Here is a 23290-nt window from a genome sequence, read left to right as displayed (position 1 = left end):
TCTCTGTACAAAGTTATTTAATACAGCTTTAAATCAGTATATTCTTCCTCTCTCTCTTCCCTCTTCCTCTCTTGCTTCTTCCAGCACCGTGCCAAAGGGTCAGAGGACCCCTATAAAGAGATTGATGGCATCGCCACAACGCGCTACAGCGTAGGCGGCCTCAGCCCATACTCCCACTACGACTTTCGGGTGGCGGCCGTTAACACCATTGGCCAGGGCCCCTCCAGCGAGGTGGTGGAGGCTCGCACAGCAGAGCAGGCCCCCTCCTCGCCTCCTCGACAGGTCAGGGTTTGATTGGACAAAAGCAAATTCATAAAAATGCTATTGTTACAGTGATACTGCACCTATCATCTGCCAGTAAAAATGTGATATTCAAATATGCAATTTTGGTACTGTACGAATAACAAGTTGACTAATTCTTTGCCGTTTTCTTTTTTTTTTTTTATATCTGTTGTTATTGTTTCTCTGACAATAACTTCACCTATAGTTTGGTTGTTATACAGTGCAGTATGATTAGCTGCCTGTTATTTTGACTGCATTACAGTGCGTAACATGTCCCTCACAAAGAACACCCACAACTACTGTCAACAACTCCACCCTGTCTCCATCCCCACACATCTGTAACCTCGTAGTCATCTTCGACAGCAACCTCAATTTTGAAAATTACATCAACCAAATAACCAGAACTGCCTTCTTCCACCTCAAAAAACATTGCCCGTCTCCGCCCTTCGCTCACATTCTCTGCTGCCGAAACTTTGATACACGCCTTCATCACTTCCACAATCAACTACTGCAATAGCATCCTCTATGGTTCAACTGCAAAAGCCTTAAATAGACTTCAATACATCCAAAACTCTGATGCACACCTCCTCACCCACACCCACTCCCGTGACCACATCACCCCTGTCCTCCAGAATCTCCACTAGGTCGCTGTTCCCCAATACATCCAATTCACAGTCATCCTCCTTACTCCCAAAGCCCTCCATAACCAGGCTCCTTCCTACCTCACAGACCTGCTCCACTGCCGCAATCGCTATATAAATAAAATGTATTATTATTATTATTATTATAAATCTTACAGTGTGTACTTTTTAAACACTAGTCTTAAGTTACCTTTAATTCTCAAAAAAACAAACAAAAATGTATTCTAAAAAACTCCAGTGAAATGACATTTATATCCCAGTGCAGCGTTGCTGAAGTTCTTTATGTTTGCCCTGCAGGTCAGGGGTCGTATGCTGAGCACCACAACAGCAATCATCCACTGGGATGAACCAGAGGAACCTAATGGACAGGTGGTGGGCTACAGAGTCTACTACACCTCAGACAACACGCTACCAGTCAACCAGGTGTGTACCTGTTTATGAATCACAGCTGACTATCTTGCCTTGTCTACATGTGTCTAATACATAAGTGTGCATCTGTGTGTCTGCTTGCATTCATGCCTCGGTTTGTGTGTTGTGCAGTGGGAGAAGCAGATGGTGCGCAGCGCCAACTTCATTACCATCCAGGGTTTGACTCCCAACAAGACTTACTACATCAGAGTGCTGGCCTTCACCTCTGTAGGAGACGGACCCCTGTCCCAGGACCTGCAGATTATAGCCAAGACTGGAGGTAAGAGACAGGAAGCAAGAGAGGGGTGTCATAAAAAAATGTCTTTACTTGGTTTTACTTATCCTTATTTTCCTCAACTCTGTAGTTCCATCCCAACCTTCAGAATTTAAGGGTGAGGCCAAGTCTGAGACCAGTATCCTGTTGTCCTGGGTGGCCCCACCCCAGGGTGGCCCCGACAACCAGATCACAGGATATGAACTGGTCTACCGTCGAGCTGATGACACAGAGGAGGTAAGATAAGAGAGAGAGACAGACGGATTGGTAGCTGAGAGGACTGTTTTGCTGGACTAACACATGTATTTTTTTTATTTTTTTATTTAACCTTTATTTAACCAGGAAGAAACTCGTTGAGATTAAAAATCTCTTTTTCAAGAGTGTCCTGGCCAAGGCAGGCAGCAGTACAACCACACATACACGCCAACACAAAATACACAAAAACACTAAGAACATAAAACAACTGAAACAGCAAATCCCTCAGAGTCAACCAGAATACTAAACACATCAGGTAAAACATCTACAGCCAGATGTCATTCCCTCCAAGTTAAACAACATCCTCTTAAAAGCGACCACTGAGACCAGTTTAGTAAGTTTCAGGGATTTCTGTAACTTGTTCCATGCAGAGGGAGCAGCAAACTTAAATGCCTTTTTCCCCAGCTCAGTTCTAACCTTAGACAGAAGGAAAAGATCCTGGGAACAAAGATTGTAAGTCCCAGTACTGTTTACATTGATATAGGTCAGAAGGTAGGATGGAAGGAGACCTAAAATAGCCTTGTATATGAGAGTATGCCAGTGTTGAAGTCTCCGTGTTGTTAAAGAAGGCCATCCAACACGTTCATATAGATCACAGTGGTGAGTGAGGGCTTTCATACCAGTGATGAACCTCAGAGCTCCATGGTGTACAGTGTCCAGTGCATGTAAACTTTTAGAGGAAGCATGCATGTATAAAACATCACCATAGTCAAGTACAGACATAAAAGTGGCATTGACCAGCCTCTTTCTAGATTCGAACGAGAGGCAGGATTTGATTCTGAAATAAAACCCTAGTTTAAGTTTTAATCTTTTAGCTAGCTGCTCAATATGAAGGGTAAAAGAAATAGATTCATCAATTAAAATACCAAGATATCTGTACTTAGATACACATTCAATTTTTGTACCATGAGAAGTGAGGATTGAGGGCAGATTTGATTTAAATTTTGAATTTGAAAAAAGCATGACTTTAGTTTTATCTGCATTTAAAACAAGTTTTAAATCAATGTATGGGTAATAACAGATTGAAAGATAGAAGGGTGGGGTTAACATAAGATCAGTTGATCCTAATATCAAAATCTCTATAACAGATGCTCTTTTTGAACAAGTTGTTATTACAACCATGTTATATTGTTTTTCTCACAACTTGATGTCTTCCACTGTCCCGCTGTCTTTATGTTGTTTTTTTTCAGAAAAAGGTCACCTTTGAGCCGACCACCTCCTACCTGTTGAACAACCTGAAGCCTTTCTCCACCTACACCTTCCAGCTGGCTGCCAGGAGCAAGCATGGAATTGGGGCGTATACCAACGATGTGTCCATCGACACACCACAGACACGTAGGTCCCACCACAAATACTGCTGTGTGTGTTTGTGTGGAATAGAGAGAGAGGGGGAGAGAGAGAGAGAGAGAGAGAGAGGTTTTAATTTTGACAATGCAAAAATTGGAACTGACATAGAAACTGAACCACAAATACATGAAATGCCCAATCTGACCATCATAGATTTGGATGTTAACACACAGTATTTCTGAAGACATTTGGCAAATTACTTTTTTTGCATTGTCATAATGGGGCCGTCATGAATCCAGACCTTCACTGACCTCAGATTTGATATTTCAACAAATGTATTATTAGATAAATAATTCCCAGAACTTAATCCTATATATAATATAGTACCAGACAGTTTATCGACGATTGGCAGCTGAAAAAACAATTCTTAATTTGTTGGCTAATAATCTGAGGTCTGTAAGAGAATCACTAAAAACAAGGTAAGAAGCCAGAGAAGCTAGATAGAGATGAGCGCTCCATCATGGATCACAGAGGCTTGGGTAGGCTGTAAGGACAAGTAAGTTATGGGAAGGTATGTTTGTGTGTTAAAGCTCTAGTCAGTGTTTTTGTGTTCCATCTCTTTTCAATCATTCACTCGTTTTCATTAATCAAACATTTCTACCAAACAGAAGTTGACACCCATTATTCAGCCATCTTGCTTTCTAGTCACAGGGTCATTTTTCGTAGGAGCTTTCTGTTCTCCAGTGTTTTGTTTTCATTTTATGTTTCTTTGTCTTTTGTTCTCTGTCTTTCGTCCGCTCAATTTCATCCCCATTCCTTCACGGCAAACCTCACTTCCTCACCTCTCCACCCACCAATAACAACTTGCACACACGACCAAATAACATTTACCCAAACAACCCCTACTGTGCATCCTCAAAACTGGCCAATCAGTTCCTTCAGCTCCTCCCCAGGACATCACATGCACCAGTCCCAGTTCTACCAGCATCCTGGTAAGTTGGGCTCCACCTCCTCTGGAGTTTCAGAATGGCATCATTACAGGATACTCCATCCAGTACTCCACTACCGAGGGCAACAAAGTGTCTAAAAGAATTGATGGAATTCTTCTGGGAAGTTCTCCGTATCTCCTGGAAAACCTGGAGAAATGGACAGAGTATGGCATAACGGTACGGGCGCAGACGGAAGCTGGGGATGGACCAGAGAGTTTACAGCTGCTTATCCGCACCGAGGAAGATGGTATGTTCCCAAACAAACCCCCTGCCTGTTTTAGGATGGTCCGCCCCACTAACAATGGCTACCTCACTAACATAGCACTACTGAGGTGAAAGCTCCCTAAACTAACAGCAAGTTTATTTCACTGGCCAGATAGGCCTTTTGTCTATCCTTGAGCTGCAATCTCAACGGGTGATGCACTTGAGAACCACTGTCAGACCCTCTACTTTTGAAAATCTCTCCTTTATTCCTTTATAACCGCCAGAAACCTCTTACATGCGGAAATCTCCTCCTGCTACACCCTCACCACTGCTTTCTCTTGTCAACAGCAACCCTTTTTTCTCCAGCAACACTTTTTAAGCCCTTTTTTTACCCGCATCTTTTTTTCCGCACTTTTCCCCTTTCTTATTAAATCCCCTATTTTTTTTATAAGGGATGGTTGGGATTTCTCACTATATTCTCCACTAACAATACCAAAAAAACCCCTTTGGCTGTAGCTGTACCTTGGCCTTTCCACACCTTGGCTTTTCTCACAGACCGTCTGCCCTTCCAACTCCCCTCGAATTATGTGAATATCTTTAATCTACTTTTAATCAATTTATGTTGTTGTGTTTTGAGTAATTTGTAATATGTCAGCAATATTTTTGATATTCATGCTTAATATCTCATACTCCCAACGTCTCCATGTTTTCCAGTTTGGAGACATTCCAGAATTTTTTTCTCTTAGTATATATATTTTTTTTTTTTTTTTTTTGGGGGTTCTTGGCAGCACAAGAGGTTTTTCTTGATAACAGTATTTTCTCTTTGACTGCCTGCCACTGTTTATCTGCCCATGGCAACAAATCCTTTTCTATCTGCCATTCTTATCTTTCTTTACATTTGCTTCTTATCCTCCACTGCTTTTTTCCTCCATGTTTTTCCTCAAGCACTCATTTTTTACTATTTTGACTTTTTTCCCAGACATCAGAACATTTTTAGACTTTTTGGAGGGTTCTATTTTTTGTAACCTCCCCTGAAACCAATATATTTTTGATTAGAAAAAGTGAAGGTCTGAGTGCCCATCATCTGTGACCCTTGACCTCTATCCCAAAATGCATTTTTAGTTCCAAGTGGTCCTCCGCGAGGGGTGGAGGCAGAGACTATGAACGCCTCGGCCGTTAGGGTGAAATGGCGAGCACCGGCGCCCGAACGGCAGCACGGTCAGATCCGAGGCTACCAAGTCCACTATGTGAGGATGAACTACGGAGAACCTCAGGGTCAGCCTTTCATCAAGGACATCCTCATAGAGGACTCTCAGGTAACACTAACATATATTCTCTTACACCTTATAATCAACTGTTTCAGGAACTGTTCTATGAATGCCTTATAAAATCATACTTACAACTCTATACACTAGAAAACTAATACAGTCATATTTATTGTAAATGATCATATTCATTTCATAGTTTCAATAGAGCCATGAAGAACTTGTGAGCTCCCTCAGCACATTGGTACCTAGAGAGAGCCAGTATGGGGCCATCTAGGTAGTTTTACTGTAGATAAGCTAAATATTTTTGCCATATTACTTTTTGCCTCATATTTAACTCACAGATATGAGAGCAGTATCTTTCTTCTCATCTTATATATACATATATATATATATACATATACATATATATATATATATATATATATATATATATATATATATATATATATATATATATATATATATACACACACACACTTACACACACACTACTGGTCAAAAGCCCAATTTTTTCAGGTTTTTATTGAAATTCATGCAGTTCAATGTCTTATTGTACTCTGAAATGAAATAATAGAACAAATGAACAATTTACGTTAAAAAAGAAATCATGGAATCAATTTATAAACCAAAATGTATTCTACATTTTTGACTCATCAAAGTAGCCCCCTTTGGCAGATATAACAGCTGAACACACTCGTGGCATTCTTTCTACAATGGAAATCAAATATTCTTCAGAAAGTTCTTCCCAACTCTGTTGCAGAAGTTCCCATAAATGTGTGGCACTTGTAGGTTGCTTTGCTTTCACTTTTCTGTCCAGTTCATCCCAAACCAGCTCAATGGGGTTTAAGTCTGGTGACTGTGCTGGCCACTCCATGTTTTTAAGCTTACCATCTTGTTCTTTTTTTCCTATGATAGTTCTGGCATAGCTTGGACTTATGTTTTGGGTCATTATCTTGCTGTAGGATGAACCCCTGACCAACTAGGCGCATAACTGAGGGCATGGCGCTGCAAAATGCTGTGGTAACCATTTTGGTTCAGGGTGCCTTTCACTCTGTACAAATCACCGACCCTGGATCCAGCAAAACAGCCCCAGACCGTCACGCTTCCTCCTCCATGTTTGACAGTTGATGTCACACACTGAGGAACTATCCTTTCGCCTACTCAACGGCGTACAAAAATCCTGCATGATGAACCGAAGATTTCAAATTTTGATTCATCAGTCCATAACACCTTCTTCCAGTCTTCAGTAGTCCATTGACGATGGAGGCAAGCCTCTTTTTCTTATTCTGACGTCTTAGCAATGCCTTTCTTGCTGCAACTCAACCTATCAAACCTGCAGCTCGAAGTCTTCTCTTTACAGTTGAATACTGTAAGGTGAAGAATACTGTACTCACTGACACCTTGACTTTCTTCGCAATTTCTCTGTTGGAAAGACCAACATTCTTAAAGGGATACTTCACCGATTTAGCATTCAGCTTTGTATCAGTAGAAACCCGATAGTATTTCTGAATGACCGTGCCTCCCTCCCTCATGTCCCCCTGAGACGAGAGATTTCTGCATTTGGGGCCTGGAAAAAATCTTCCGATGACGTAAAATGACGATTTTTGCGTCATTGGAAGATTTTTGGGCCAGAGGCAAAGGACTACAGCCAGTAGTAGGATCTACTTCCGTATGTTTTCAACACGCCCACAGGGGTTGGACTGCCGAGTCTGGCCGAGGTATTCCGAATGAAAACGACTGTCAGCCATCTTGAATCTTCGCTAAACAGGCTTTCGGTTTTCAGCAGAAAACATTTACAACAATTATCTGCATTCAAACTACCGGACGTGTGTACCACCGGGATACATCGGTACAGATCGGAGAATATGGAGGAAACGTTATTACAGACGCAATACTCGGCACACTACGTGAGCTTTGCCTGCACGGAGACCAGCGGTGTCGCTCAATGCCGCTAGCCGGCTAGGGGACATCCTCATCGGCTAGGTGGAAAGCTAACGCTAGCTGTCCACCTGTCCCAGCCATCCTGCTTGCAAGTGTCTGCTCATTAAACAACAAGCTGGACTACATCCTCCTTCAACGAAAATCCCAACGTGAGTTCAGTGACTGCTGTGTTTTTGTTGTTGTGGAAACATGCCTGAACAACAGTGTACCGGAACCGGGACTATCCAGCTACCAGGCTGCTCTCGCCGGCCCGTGGAGGTGGGCTGTGTTAAACGGACTGGTGTAGAAATAAAATCCAACTAGCTACTGCTAACTGCTGGTGGAGCTTGAGACTGTTAAATGCCGACCATTCGACATCCCACGCTAATTCACGGCTGTGTTTATACTCTGTGTTTAGCTACACCAATGCTAGTATGCGTTAGCTGAACTTTACGGATCCTGCTTGCAAGTGTCCGCTCATTTAGACCACAAACTGGACTACATCCAACTTCAACGACACACCCAACGTGAGTTCAGAGACTGACGTGTTTTTGTTGTTGTGGAAACCTGCCTGAATAGTGTACCGGAGTGTCCAGCTACCAGGCCTGCTAGCCCTCCGAGCTAGAGATGCTCTGTCGCCAGGTAAAAGAGGTGGGCTGTGTTAACACCGAGTGGCGCAGAAATGTGGTGATTTGTATCCATTTAACTGCTAACTGCTGGTGGAGTTTGTGACTGTTAAATGCCGACCATTCTACATTACACACTAATTCACGGCTGTGTTTATGCTCGGTGTTTACAGCCCACCAAGCGCTAATGCTAGTATGCGTTAGCTGAACTTACGGAGCCTATAAAGTGTGTGTACTAAATGTAGCCTGTTTCGTTATGTCGTTTTTATATAATGTCGTTTTTATATATGTTAAATGTGTAACACCACTTGAGTCAACGATGAAACGTTTTTTTCGTGTATATGGTTGAAATGACAATAAAACACGCTTGAGTTGAGTTGAAAGCCTCTGTCGGTCTGTCAAGCGGTAGGCGTGGCTTGGAGTGGACTCAAAGCAACGAAGCAGGTGCATTCTGGGATTTGGTGTTTTTCATCCATATAAGACCAAAACACATTTTCTGGCTTTTCTCGGCCTAGAAGGCACCAATTTCAATTTTTTTTCACATTTCTACTACATAAGTGACCCAATTTAAAGATATATTCAGCTTTCCAGCGGTGAAATATTCCTTTAAGTGTTATGATGGTCTGTCTCTCTTCCATTGTTAATTGCCTTTTTCCCGCCATTTTTATAGCAACACTACTTTCTGCAGTACAATACTGTTCAAATAATGCTCACGAGGGTATGGTACCACAGTGTGTTCCAACAATACTTTTATACAAACAGAGGGGGTTGTAAGTAATCCAGACAAGTTGGAACTCCTGTGGGAGTTGGTAGCACCAACTTTCAAAGCCTGATCCACCTCCATTGCTGCAGAACAGCTTAACGTTGTTAACCCATTTCTTGTTCCCTGAAAAAGGCCTTTTTGTAAAATACTGAAATGTACAATATTTTTCAGTTTTGGGTAACCTTACTTTTTTTTAACCTCAGGCAGTTCACCACTTACCTTTGTACCATTTCAAGCTATTCACTGGACTTGAACTGCTAAAATTTCAATAAAAAATAAATAAATTGGGGTGTTCTAAAACTTTTGACCAGTAGAGTGTGTATATATATAATGGACCTAAATCTATTTATAATGATAATTTTAAACTAATACTTATATGGCATTAAACTTGAGTGCGAAGTCTTTCAGAAAAATATCCCAAAAAATAAGAATTGTGTTTTTCTCTCCTTTTTCTCTCTGCTGTTCCGTCATTCAGTGGGAAAATGAAGACTCAGCTGAATATGTGAGTAAACCCTTTAAACATATTATTTAATAGTGATAACAAAGCACAGACAGCAGATGAGTCATATTTATGAGATTGTGAATCTCCTATGACTGAGTGAGGGCTTAAAACCTAGCAGGAAGTCCCTTTTTCATTTCTGCAGTGTGTGCTCTCCAGGATTTGTAATAAAGGACCTTGGAAGAACACATAGAACTGATGATATGAGTCATTTGTGGGTATTGCCAAAATACCATGATTATTTCTACTTTCCACAGACCAAGAAATGAAGAAGATATTGAGTTCAGTGTTTAGATGGAGACAAATCTAAACTAGTTTTGAGTGTCTGTGTAGTTAAATTACATTTTTAGTTGCAAATGGACCACATTTTGAGCTGTGATACTGAGATAATTAGATATAGTTGTTTTTATGATCACAAACCATATCCACTCCACATTTTCCAAAAGCAGCAGCTAGGTGAACAATGTATTTCCTGGCCTGGGAGAGTATTGTTGGTGTAGAAAAGATCTTAATAACTGTCTGTGCAGGTACACTGTCAGACAAAAAGCACAGAATTTTACCTTTCTGACCAATTTGACACAGACTTTTTTATTGTCCTAAAGGCACATAGAATTAGTTTCCTTTTGAAGCTAACAATTTGTTTTGTTGTTCTGCAGGAGGTGGTTCTTGGAGACCTGAAGGCAGACACTGCCTACTCTGTATCAGTGGGGGCTTACACTGCCAAGGGCGATGGTGCTCGCAGCAAACCTGTTACTGTCTGTAGCGCCCTGCCGCGTAAGTGTGTCGACGCAGACTCTCACACAAACAGAAATACATAGAACTACAAAATCACACACAAAACTAATAACGATCTTTGAGACTAAATCCTCATTTATGATCATTAGAGGCCATTAAATCATTGAATTGGTTCATGTTCCACTCTATCACACCTTGATATGCCAGAAAGGAACCAGTCATTTGGTGCCATATTAATCATATTTTGCAGCTTTGCTTGGGGTTGTGAATAATGTGCTTTGCAATTATCCTCTAATTATCTTATTATCGTTCTCTCTCTCTCTTTTTTTTTTTTTTTTTTTTTTTTTTCTCTTTCTCTCTCTCTCTTTTTTTTTTTTTTTTTTTTTTTTTTTTTTCCCTATTTCCCTTTTTCCAGTGCCTGAAAAGCCCAAACTGACGGTGAGTGTCACTGATTCAGGTACTGCTCTGCTTCAGTGGTACCCACCTCCCAACCCACCGACCCCGCTCCTGGGGTACCGCCTCACCTTCGGCCACATCGACGTCCTTCCCTTCACGGTGGTGGAGATCCCCACCAAGGAGAACCGCTACACCGCTCAGGACATCCATAAGGGAGCTAACTACGTGTTTAGACTCTCTTCCCGTAACAAAATGGGCTACGGAGAGGAGGCTGTAATGGAGGTGACTACTCCAGAAGATGCCCCAAGTGGATACCCAGAACATATTACCTTAGAGGAGTCTTCTGCCACCTCCCTCCGGCTGGCGTGGAAATCAGTCCCACTAATTGAGCAAAATGGGAAAATTATTAAGTACTCAGTTCTGTACAAGGATATAAACAGTCGAGGGAATGCCTCAGAAGTTGTGGTGCCCGCTCCAGGGTCGAGTGTTTTGTTGGAGGGTCTGAGTGCCGATACTGTGTATGATGTCAGGTTGTGCGCGTTCACAGCTGTTGGCCCCGGGCCGTTTAGCCCCAGTGTCCAGTTTAGGACACAGCGGCTAGACCAAGGTAGGATTCATGTTCTAACAACCCATCTTCATTGCTCAGGATGCAACACATGCTTCCTAACAATACATTTGTGCATACATTGTGCACACTAAGTCCCACTTGCACACACACAACATCTGGTGACAACATCCTAAGTGTCCTTTTTCGTTGTCTTGTCACTGTAGTCTTAGTCCCAACGTCCCAAAGCAAGGTAAGAGTCTTGGGTCTTGGGCGAGTTTCCCTGTCCAGTCACACTCACTGTGTGTTGATCAGAGCAGATAGCTAGCTTGAGACTGGTACTAGAGAATGATACACAGGTAAGGCCATTACTTGTGGTTCAGTAGAGAGAATAAATGAGCTTGGAATCATATTCATGTTTTTTTTTTTTTGTACCTTAGTGTTTGCCACCAACTTCAGAGTAAAGGCTGCCATGAAGAGCTCTGTTCTGCTGTCCTGGGAGATCAGAGACAAGAACCCTGCCCAGCCATTCACTGTAAGTAGATTTTGCATTTTGTCATTTTTCAATGTTGTTAAATAAAAATGAAAAACAGAATTCAAAGGCCTGAGGCCTGTACTACGAAGCAGGATTTGGCGTTAACGAGCTAACTTAAGGCTCAACCCAGGATTTTCTGTACTACGAAGGTGGATCAGTTGTTATCGGGTTCAATCGCCGTGGTAACTCATGCTGAACACCTAACCTGGTCGGGAGCAGGTTAAGTTGGAGATCAGAGATCAACCGGTGTTAAAGCACCACCTACTGACCAATCAATAGGTCGATTGATAACGGCGTCACCATTCTTAAAGAAGATCAGGCGGAGCTCTGTGCAGAGAGAGAGAGAGAGAGGGAGGGGGAGAGAGGGGTGCGCTCATAAAAGTTAAAACATTTAGAGACCAACAACCCCGTTAACATTCCCTGATGGGTATTTTTATGAAATATATTATAAATAAATAAATATATATATTTTAATGGGAGGGAATTACATAGCCTATCGGCTACTTGAGCCGTGTGTCGCCACTGCGCACATCGGTTTGAATTATGTTTTTATATTTTTCATTTGCTCTCACGATCGCTTCCCACTGCCAGGGTTGCAACTGAAATAAAAGGCTAAAGCAACGACAGTTTATGGAAAGCACAAGTGTAATTATGGTCAGATCTTGGTCCTGACTGATGGGGAAGTGATATTGGAGTTGTGATTTAAACATCTACACCGTCGGCTATTTTTTTGCCAGCTGTCCTCTTGTTTTAGGAAGCAGCGACTGTATTGCATTTTCCCTGTAAAACCGAGTCTGTGTTCTTCATATTTATGTAGAATTATAATTTGCTCTTCTTATATATAATATGCGGCTCTGGTAGATGTTTGCGATTGGTCGATTGGGCGCAAACACCGCCTCTTTTATGTGAACGCGCTCGCCGCTGGATTGGGAAACCCTGGGTTGACTGAACTAGTTGTTAACCACCGTCGTGATACAGGTTATGCGGGACCGCGGTGGTTAGGTTAGGTGAAGCCGGATAACTGAAAGGAATCCAGGGCATGTTGATCTTGCTTCATAGTACAGGCCTCAGGTCTCAAATGGTTTACAGACAAAGGCAGGGTGCAAATAAAGAATGGGGGGGCGGAGGGAGAATGAAATTACCCGTTCTCACTCAAGTCAGCATAATGTATTGTTTTCAATCATTTATTGCATTTTTTATCTGTGTTAGGTTGCTGTTAATGACACTTAACATTTCCTGTTTGATAAAGTATTGCAAGCACATAATGCTCCTTGAACAGCTGGAAAGCTTTTGATGTAAAATAGAGGTGTTCAGTTTACAAGACAACAGGCCAAAACATGAAGGCTTTGCACTAAAGTATAAAAACAATTACCAATAAAACAGCTACAATTACAAATTAATAACCTCCCTGTAAAATAAACACCTGGTTCTTTTGGTTAAGGTAAATAAAAGCATTAGACACTATTTGAGAGTTTACAATACGTGCTGCATTGTGTGTTTTGTGTCGTATTCAATTTATCTCTCAAACTATGTGACCTATCCCGTGTCCAGATCCTGTATGGAAAGGGCCAGTCTGTGGAAGTGGATGGGAAACAGACTCAGAAGCTGATCACTGGCTTGGAGGCGGACACCCAGTACTCCTTTCTGCTTACCAACCGGGCCAACAGCGCCGGGGGTCTGCAGCACCGCGTCACAGCCACCACCGCCCCAGACATCCTAAAAACCAAACCCACGGTGGTGGGAAAGACCAACGCTGATGGCATGGTGACTGTGCAACTACCGACGGTGCAGACCACAGACAAAGTCAGGTAGTGATGATGGATGAGAGTGAAGAGAGTGAGAGTAAAGAATTTGGTTTAATGTAATGTCTACTATTTTGACCCTTTACTTATCATGAAGCTGCCTCATAACACATCCTGCTGCTGCAGGCTGCAGACATGATGGAGAAATGCAGCAGCAACACAATTCTGAATGGCGTTTTTTATTTTCTAATTAAAATATAACTGAAGCACGTCAAGCTTGAGCTACCACCACGAGCTAAGCATAGTACAGTTTACGTGACTCAGGTTGATGCTAGTGGGCTCAGGCAAAGCACTATTTTGGAGAGTGCTACTCGGCAACCTGTCGATGAAACCAAATCCAAAAAAGTTACTACAGCTCTTGCGAAATGGGTGGCAACTAACTGCAGACCTGTCAGCATCGTAGAAGACTCGGATCTTCGGTTGGCGTGTTCTGACCCGTCTTATACATTGCCGTCGAGGGGGACAACAGCCCCACGTAGACACAGCCGGTATTCCACAGAGAAAGCAGCCCAACTGGAACTGCTGCAAACTGCAAACGCTGTCTCATTAACCGGTGATCACTGGACGTCAGTGAGTAATCAAAATTATTTAGAAGTTACTGCACACTATATTGACTTTGATAAGGATAGGGATTTTTACTTTTTTTGTTAGGTACTTGGAGGAATTGTGCAATAATGACAGATTCACACATTTTTCTTTTGTTTACAGTAAATAAATAATAAACAAGTTCAAGTTCATAAAGTAACTTCCCTTGCATTCATTTGATTCCCAATCAAGATACACTGGTAAGAATTGCTTTCCATTGTTAATATGTAGTTAAAAACAGTTCTGAAATGCAAAATAATAGAATTTTAATCATGTGATAAAACATGCGATTAATCGCGATTAACTATAGAAATTCAGCGATTAATCACGATTAAAAAAAAAATATCGCTTGACACACGCTCCAATTCCACTTCTTCTTCCTCCTCCTGCTGCTGCTTTTAATTTATTGGTCTATCAGGAAGGATTTCTCTTAGTTGGCAGCAAAGCAAATCTGAGAACTCCCACAATTGACGAAATGAAAGCTGATCATTTATAACCAAGAACAAATATAGATACCAAGTGGAAGCGGTCCTTCTGCCTTAAAGCACAACCTGAATCACTCCACTGCTACTCACAGCCATTTTCCTGTAGTTTGTCCGTCCCATCAGAAGTGTTTTGGGAGTTCTTTGAGTCCCAAACAGCATTTTCCTCTTTCACTGCTACAGAGACAAGAGTCTTTCACATTTTAGGTGCCTTGATTCAAGATCAGAGATCAGAAATCGTATAAACTGTAATCAGTTGGATGTTGAAATTACTTGGTGACAATAATAAAACACACTGTAAGCATTTTTTTTAAATGTGATTAGTTTTTTTGCAGATTTCTACATTGATCAACTTATCTCTCTTAATGCAAAATTGCAGCATTGAAGCACACATCATTTTATCTTGCTTGCTGTTTCAGCTTTAAAGCTGTAATAAATTCTCATTTTCTCATATTTTACAAAAATAAGCTACTTTCTACTGTATCACTCGACACTCTGAATTGTACCATCTGTGCATAAGTGCAAGCATGGAATGCTGGAGTGAGTCATCTGTTGAGGACACATGGATGATTTTGGTTTCTGTGCCTTCATCACTTGACAGGTGCTTATGGTCTCACTGCTTCTAAAAAATCCCTTGATCCAGTGGTATTATTGTTTTTGTGTCACACGTGGCTTCAGACATGCTCCTCTGGTCAAAATACAACAATACAGTTTAGATTTAAAGTAGCGTCACAGCTTCTCCTGCAGAAATATACTGTATTAATAATACAATACTCCATAGTTCTTTAAAGCAGAAGACCAAAGGAATAGTTTGACATTTTGGGAAATATCCTTACTCACTTTCCTGCAGAGACTTACAGTAGATGGGAAGATCAATACCACTTGCATGTGTGTACAATAAATATGAAGCTAAGACAAGATAAACCTTTATTGATCCCCCGAGGGGAAATTTGGTTCTTGCAGCCGCACAATGACAGCGATAGAACAGATAAATAGAGAAATAAAATAAATAAATAAAAGTTATATAAGACTAAAATAAAAAATATAAATTCGAAGACTTTGGTTACAAAGTAAAGTGACACTGGTGTATGGTAAATATGAAACTACCACCAGCCACTGCTTAGCTTAGCTTTGCACTTGAAACGGCTAGCCTGGCTCTGTCGGAAGGTAACAAAATACACCTACAAGCACCTCTTCAGCTAGTAATTAGCAGTAATTAAACAACTGAACTAAACTAACTAAACAAAAGAGATATAGTGTATTAGTAAGTGAGCCGATTTTGTTGCCTTCCAATTAACTGTTTGTCCGTTTCCAGTAATGCTAAGCTAAGCTAACTGGGTGCCGGCTGTAGCTTCATATTTATTGTACAGACATGCGAATGGTATATATATTCTCATCTAACTCTCAGAGAAGAAGGAAATGCATGTATTTCCCAAAATGCCAAACTATTCCTGACATATTGAAGAAGAAAAAAGCCTAGTTTATATTGTGTATTTTCTTAAGCCTGAACCCAGTGCATGCTGTGTTTCAGGGGTTACTATGTGGTCGTGGTGCCACTGAAGAAGCAGAGAGGAGGGAAGTTCCTGAATCCCTGGGAGGAGCCCGACCAGATGAACCTGGATGAGGTGAGACATGGAGCACACAGGAGGCCATTCTACTAAATAGCTAATTAATGGTCATAATAAGGAGCTAATTATAAGCTAAGGCACATGTTGGCCAGATATGGTCTGGCCACTACCATTAATCCGTGTGTATTTTAGATGTTTTTTTATGTGTGTAAATTAATTGTCTATGTGTACTTTTGTTTGCAAACTTGCTTGCCTCAAATTGCCCCTTGAGGGACCAATAAAGTATTTTGAATGTAATTGCATCTTTAAGTCTTATTATGCAAAGGTAGATGACCTGGCCATCCATGCCTGTTCAATCCAATCAATACTTTCACAAAACATTTCCCATCCAATTACACTTACTGCCTTTTTCTAAAGACTTCATCACCTCATTACACTGTTCTAAAAGCTCATTCATGTGTGTGAGATGAGTTTCAATATAGTTTTTATGCTGCCCACTGTTTCAATGGATAAATGTGGTAGCAATTCAATTGATGATGAAGACATTTGTGCTAAGGTGATAATGCTCTATACAGCCAATTCTTCCTTCACTAATGAGGGTTTTTGTGTGAGGTAAAATTGCCAAACCATCTTTCTTTTCCAAGGTTTTATTTTGTTATCAAAACTCAGAAATACAAATCCCCAAAATTGACAAATGATAGATTTTTTTAGGAAAATAATGGCAATGGCAGAAGGATGACTACATTTCCTTTATTGTATCCAAGAAATGTAATTGTTGTAGTGTCTAATCAGCTTTGATGTTGCACTTTGTTTGAACTTGACATATATGAGATGGAAATTATGACCAGTGGTTATGTAATATTTCCCAATTTTCTATACTATCTCATTTTTTTCTGTCAAACCTTTTTTTTAATTATCTTTATCCTTCTCCCTCTCCTCTGTTTACCCCTGCCTTCCATTTTAGCTCCTGAAAGAGATCAACAGGACTAGTGTCAGTCGTGCCCTCCGCATCCGCAGACAGGCTGCCCAATCAGACCCTAGGGCCTATGTTACTGCTCACTTTAAGACCCTTCCCCTGGAATTTACATTAGGTGATGGGCGAAACTATGGCGACTTCCGCAACCGTCCACTCCAGAATGGACAGGAGTATGTTTTCTTTGTGCTTGCGCTACTTGACCTCTCTGAGAACGTGAGTACAAACACAAACACACCTACACAGTTTACCCATCCAAATGCACTTTTGTCTAAATGCATAGAACCATGTCTTCCTACAGACTATGTACGCCACTAGCCCTTATTCTGATCCTGTGACCTCATCGGATGTGGATCCTCAGCCAATCGTTGATGAGGAAGAGGGCCTGTTGTGGGTGGTGGGGCCTGTGTTGGCTGTCATCTTCATTGTCTGCATCGTCATCGCCATTCTCCTCTTCAAGAGGTAAGGACAGCATGATGGAGCCAGTAAGGTTTAATATAGGACAGGGCTGTTTAAAGTCTGACACAGTGTGCCCCAAATCAGACAAAATTGAGACAGAAAACTGGAATTACAGACGACTTTCACTGGATTACTTTGGTACTGAAGTACTTAAAAAAATTGATGATTCCCAGTCAAGTTCAGGAGTTGTAAGGTTTACATTTGTTCTATAATTTCTAAGCAGATTTATGGATTCATTTGCGATGGATATCATCATTATGATATCATTAATCACACTGAATCTAACAATATGTCTATCATTATCTGTGTGATCAGATTTGAATGAGTTATGACTCCAAGAAGGAGCAAATTTCGGCAATCTTGCGCTAAGGATTTTATAAAAAGTACCTTAATTTCCCCCTCGCCCCCATCTAACTCTTCCACAAACTGAATGCAAGACTTCAGAACCAAGCTGAGACTGAACAAAGTCCAGCTGGTGCAAATATGTGTTTCCATTATTAATGCAACATACAGGACTAACATTAAGATATATTTATTGTGATTCTGTGCTGCTGCAGGCGACACAATTAACGTCCCGACTGTTTGTTTACTAATCACATCTGAGTTCAGCTCCCAAGTTCTCTTAGAAATTTAATTGTGTGTTTTCTGTAATCTGTTCTTAAAATCTATATACAGAGAGCAAAGTTGCATAACAGATAGGGGAAGATAACATTATCGCTCATTAGCATTATTCATGATAATCATCTGTTCTGCTGGCTGGAGCTTTGTTAATTCACATGAATAATTGCTGTGACTGTGATGTGGCATTGCAAAATGATTAACCTTGATGGTAATAATCTAAAGTTCATAAGCCCTAGAGTGTAAATAGTGGCGATCCACAGCCATTAATATCTCTGTAGCTGAGTTGCACTCCGCAACATTTTTCCAGTATGTTATTAGATGTCACACATCGAAGAGGGTGCTGTGTATGCAGTGTTGTGAGAAATCAGAGGAAGAGTTTTGTCAGTTAGCTTTACATTCACTGTTTATCCCTGTGTCTAAAGAAGGTATTTATTATTTATTTATTATTTAACTTAACATTGTATTGAGAAAGTGATTAGATTATTTTCAATAAGAGGGGTAAAATTATGAGTTCAATGTTAGTTTAGTCTCTGGTGTTTGTTTTTTGACACTAATTTTATTCATCCTTGTCTGTCCTTTTATCTGCTCTTCTCCCTGTTTGGATCCAGCAAACCTGACAGGTAAACAAACACTACCTATTACCATTTCCTCTGTCCTACAGGGGTATTTTACTTGAAAAGCCTTTACAAAAGAATTTAGATAATAGATCCCAGCAGAGTAAGGATTACTTTGATGTTTCTTTGATGATTCTAAAGTAACCTACAGTGCACTGGATAAAGATATAAGGCATAAAAGCAAATTGTAAGTATGCATAGTAAGAAACAACAACAACTGCTCTGCTTTATTTTGTTCACGTCGATGGTTTAAACCCAAATATAGTGTAAAAGCAAAGAAAATGTGATTCACTTAAATTCCTGGGAGTTTCTGTGACAAAAAGCAGCCAGTCATTAACATATAAAAAACCTGCAACACTAAACCAGCAGTCAACCAAAGGTTGAATTTGAAATTTCCTGAGAATTCCAGCTATTTCTGTAACTGTCCAAGGAGCAATTTTATGCAGTTTTTCTCGGAAATTTAGCATTGTCTTGTCCGTTTATTAATTAATTATTAATTGAGGCTATGCGTTAGTTTATAAACTCCATATTTTCCCAGATTCACTTTTTCATGCAGTAAAAGGTTTCAGTTCATCAGGCTGAGGTGCATCATGTCTGTTATTCCAGGAAAAGGGCCGAGGCTGAAGGCAGGAAGAGCAGTTTCCCCTGCAGCAAAGCCATGTCGTCCCACCATCCCACTGATCCTGTGGAGCTACGCAGAATTAACTTCCAGACTCCAGGTAAACTAGACACAGCTATATACACATACAGGCACAAACACCGGGTTTAGTGTGATGTGTGATTCTTAAGATATTAGTTGTATTTATAGTATTAACTGTGGTGTTGTTTCCCTTTTCAGCCTACCGTGTATCAGTGTACCGCGGTTATCGCCGTTTGTCAAGTTAGTTGGTCTTAGTCTGTCATAGATCTTCTCTTCTCTCTGTTGTCATTGTTTTCCTTCTTATCACATTCATTTTCTATCTTTTTCTCTTTGTCTTTCTTTCTTTCTTTCTTTCTTTCTTTCTTTCTCTTTTCCAGTTCCATGCTAACTAATCTCCCATCCCATATAGGATCAAGCTGCTTGAATTGACAACATTTCATCATAATGCCTCTGGAATACTTCTTTAAAAATCCCAATTGTTTCTTTTTACATGCTAAATTTTTAACCACCTGTGTCATCGTCTTTTTTTGTCTTCACCAGCAGTGTGCATATACTCTGAGGACATGTTATTGTGCCTCAGTAACTTTCAGAACATGCACATTGTTCTCTCTGTCTGCCTGGAGAGAAAATGGTCACTTAACAAAAAAAAACACTCCATTTGCTTCCTCCGCTGACTGTGGACAGAACACTAAACAACAACACCTCTGAGAATCCTAACTCTTAACATTTTCCTCCAAAAACTTTAGTTGTACATCTATCCAAATGGCCTATTTTTTCTGTTTCTGTGCTCGGCAGGCATGGCAAGTCACCCACCCGTCCCCATCTCTGAGCTGGCAGATCACACTGAGCGCCTCAAGGCAAACGACAATCTCAAGTTCTCCCAAGAGTACGAGGTAGGAATGCTGATTATCTGTCCCTGAAAATCTTTAGCTTGGGAAATTCATCTGGTTTTGATGCAGTCACACACATATTTATCATTGACTCATCACTTTTTTTAAGCTCAGTTTCAATTTCAATGGTGAGCGCTGTAGATGGAGCCTTGCGTAGTCTTCACAGCTAAGTTGCATTTTGATTCGTCTTCATAGAACGATACAAGATAAAGCGCATTTTCCTCTCTCTACTGTCTTGACATTATCTATACAAATATAAGAAGGAAATTGAAATTGCAAGCTCAAAGAGAGTTTGCTTACAGCGAGATGGTTATCAAGCCCTTATTTCTATGCTTTGGTAGAGAAAGAGGAGCAACAGAGATAGGAAAGAGAGCAGACTCACCAAGAGATACAGGAAGCAAGTGGGCTCTACAAAAAAAGAGGCTTCTTGATTAGTTTCCTTCAACTTGCAGCCCAGTTAATTTGGATTTAAAAAGGCATGTACTTTGAGATAACAATGTGCCTGAACATGGTAAGCTGAACTGTGGCACTAAATAAGAAAAAACAAATCAGTAGAAATATTACCCAACACGCTGGCTGTGTAGCAAATAGTGCTAGCATTACAATGAGCTCCACAGAGAGTTATTAAAGGGGTAAAAAAGTTTTTCTTTTGCTCACAAAAAAATAAATCAGTTTAGACCGACGGCCTCTGGGTGAATAGGCAGATATAAGGTTCTAATTGGCTACCACAAGAGAGAGATAAATTGTGTGTGACAGAGATGCGTATATAGAGGAGGACAAGGACACATTATGCAAAGAGTAGAAAAACAGAGCGAGGATGTTTAGGGGAGAAAAGCGTTGGGAGAGAGGCTAAAGGAGGGTGGAAGAGACAGTGAAGGAGAGGCTGTATGTAATTGTGGTGTGAGTTAGAACCACTCTGTTGAGCCCCACATTCTCTCTGCATGACTGTGTGCTTTGTTCGGTGCTGAACCCTTAACGAGGCAACGAGAGAGATGGATGGAGGAGGGATTGAGGGAGAGAGAGAGGCCAGAAATGATTGCGGTGTAATAATCAGACACACATGATGTTGGGCAGTGTGCGGAAAGCAGTTTTAAACACACACATACATGCATGCACTCAACCAGTACCATTTTTCCCCAAACCAAACCATAATTATGTGTTGTAAAATATTCAAAATTGCTAAATTACCCTGGCTCTCTCCTCTTCGTCCCTCTCCATTGACAGCCCCATAATGACCTCATGTCTGCCTCTCCCAGCTAACAGTGATGGTTACACTGTAATTACCCTTCAGGAACTTAATGTGTTGGTCTAACACAACCATCCTTTCTCTCCCAGAGGAATTTATTGTGCTTTTATCATCTTTCTCTGGTAGCTAGTTTTTTTGTGTTTTTTTATAAAGCGGAAAGTCCCTACATCGCTAGTGTTTCTTGAAATGGGATATCGTATTTGCCGACATTCCTGTCCAAGTTTAATAAGACCTTGTTCATTTTCAATTTGTTCTTGGTTTCTAATGGTCTGGTTTTGCTGCAGCATCACTGGACAATGCCTGTGAGCTCAGATGCATTGACTTGTCCAGTTCTGGCTTTTCTAGATTTCATTTTCTGCGCTGGCAGATTTTCTGTTTTTGTCTGTCTGTCTATCTATTTTAAGAGATAACAGCATCCTTGCCAACACTCAATTTTAAGTGGTTAAGCTTATGGCGCTGCATATGCATGATATTATTAGAGAATTATTAGATTGGACATTCAGGAGTTTTAACATACATTATTTCTGTTGATGTTTGCTTTTTGTTCTTCGACCTTGTCTTTTGCATCTTGTAGTCCATCGACCCTGGTCAGCAGTTCACATGGGAGAACTCCAACTTGGAGGTCAACAAACCAAAGAACCGCTATGCTAACGTCATTGCCTATGATCACTCCAGGGTCATACTCTCCAGCATTGAGGGTAAGACACGCTGCCTGTGTGTGTGTGTGTGTGTGTGTGTGTGTGTGTGTGTGTGTGTGTGTGTGTGTGTGTGTGTGTGTGTGTGTGTGTGTGTGTGTGTGTGTGTGTGTGTGTGTGTGTGTGTGTGTGTGTGTGTGTGTGTGTGTGTGTGTGTGTGTGTGTGTCTCTCTCTCTCTGAGCTTTTGTACTTCTATCTTTGTGAGGACTCAGTTGAGAGTGAGGGCATTTTAAGAAGTGACGACATTTTGGTCACTCCCTATAAAGGGCTGTTTGAGGTTTATGACTTGGTTTCAGGGTTAAGATTAGGCTAAGGGTTTTTAAGGTAAGGCTAAGGTAGATTTATTGGGCATGTAGTTGTGATACTTAAGGTTGGGAATAGAGGCTGGGGAGTGCATTGTGTCAACCAGAGTGATCAAGTATAGAAGTACGTGTGTGTTTCAGTGTATCTGTATGAACGTGTGTGTATGTGTGTGTGTGTGTGTGTGTGTGTGTGTGAGAGTGTGAGAGAGAGGGAGCTGCTATCCATGATGGATGGGATATGAATAGTCTAAAGTTCCATTTTATTGCCAATTTTCATAGAACACATACAAAGGGCTGTTCCTGCATCAGCCATAAAAAAATGATGATTTCAGGGTGCAAACACTAACCACTGTGTCACCACATACAACTTATATAGTCTGTAACTTGACCATTTTGGAGATAAATTAATTATTATTTCCTGATATATTTTAATGGTGTGCCCATTTTACTGGATTTGGTCTTTTTAAACAATCTAAAATTACAAGAACAAATAGTCACAGTCCTGTTCTCAGTGTGCATTTTGAAGCACACTCACCCACTTTAGCTAGGAGAGACCTGAGGCAGAGAAACTGGCAGCTCCAATGTGGAGAGAGGGAGGCAGTGGGAGGCCAAGCCCAAACAGATGAGCCTTATCTGGGCAGAGCATGTGTGAGCAGCCCTTCCACCCCCGCCTGTCCTGGAGCCCTGGCTGTCTGTCTTTCTTTCAGCTTAGAAAACACATATACTCTTGAGCATGTCCAACACACAAGAGAACACACACACACTCGACTATAGATTTAAAACACA

General features: G+C 40.9%; 1 protein-coding gene across 25 annotated transcripts in view; it reads left to right on the top strand.

The window, feature by feature from the left end:
- Positions 1–23290, top strand: part of ptprdb (protein tyrosine phosphatase receptor type Db) — a 176949-nt gene that overhangs the window by 133406 nt on the left and 20253 nt on the right. For 14 of the 25 annotated variants that reach the window (XM_039792249.1, XM_039792079.1, XM_039791910.1 and 11 more), the window contains 20 exons: positions 85–282; positions 1221–1346; positions 1464–1611; positions 1697–1842; positions 3051–3195; positions 4081–4383; positions 5463–5656; positions 9393–9419; positions 10073–10190; positions 10567–11154; positions 11532–11626; positions 13178–13434; positions 16027–16120; positions 17028–17252; positions 17338–17498; positions 18725–18736; positions 19337–19449; positions 19569–19610; positions 20166–20263; positions 22081–22204. In XM_039792249.1, coding sequence (XP_039648183.1) covers positions 85–282; positions 1221–1346; positions 1464–1611; positions 1697–1842; positions 3051–3195; positions 4081–4383; positions 5463–5656; positions 9393–9419; positions 10073–10190; positions 10567–11154; positions 11532–11626; positions 13178–13434; positions 16027–16120; positions 17028–17252; positions 17338–17498; positions 18725–18736; positions 19337–19449; positions 19569–19610; positions 20166–20263; positions 22081–22204 — 3214 coding nt within the window. The remainder of the gene's footprint in view (positions 1–84; positions 283–1220; positions 1347–1463; positions 1612–1696; positions 1843–3050; positions 3196–4080; positions 4384–5462; positions 5657–9392; positions 9420–10072; positions 10191–10566; positions 11155–11531; positions 11627–13177; positions 13435–16026; positions 16121–17027; positions 17253–17337; positions 17499–18724; positions 18737–19336; positions 19450–19568; positions 19611–20165; positions 20264–22080; positions 22205–23290) is intronic. The other 11 variants (XM_039792536.1, XM_039792576.1, XM_039792527.1 and 8 more) reach the window with 3 other exon arrangements.

The sequence above is a fragment of the Perca fluviatilis genome, chromosome 1 (genome assembly GCF_010015445.1).
Source record: "Perca fluviatilis chromosome 1, GENO_Pfluv_1.0, whole genome shotgun sequence".
NCBI lineage: Eukaryota > Metazoa > Chordata > Actinopteri > Perciformes > Percidae > Perca > Perca fluviatilis.
This window is presented reverse-complemented; position numbering and strand designations above follow the sequence as displayed.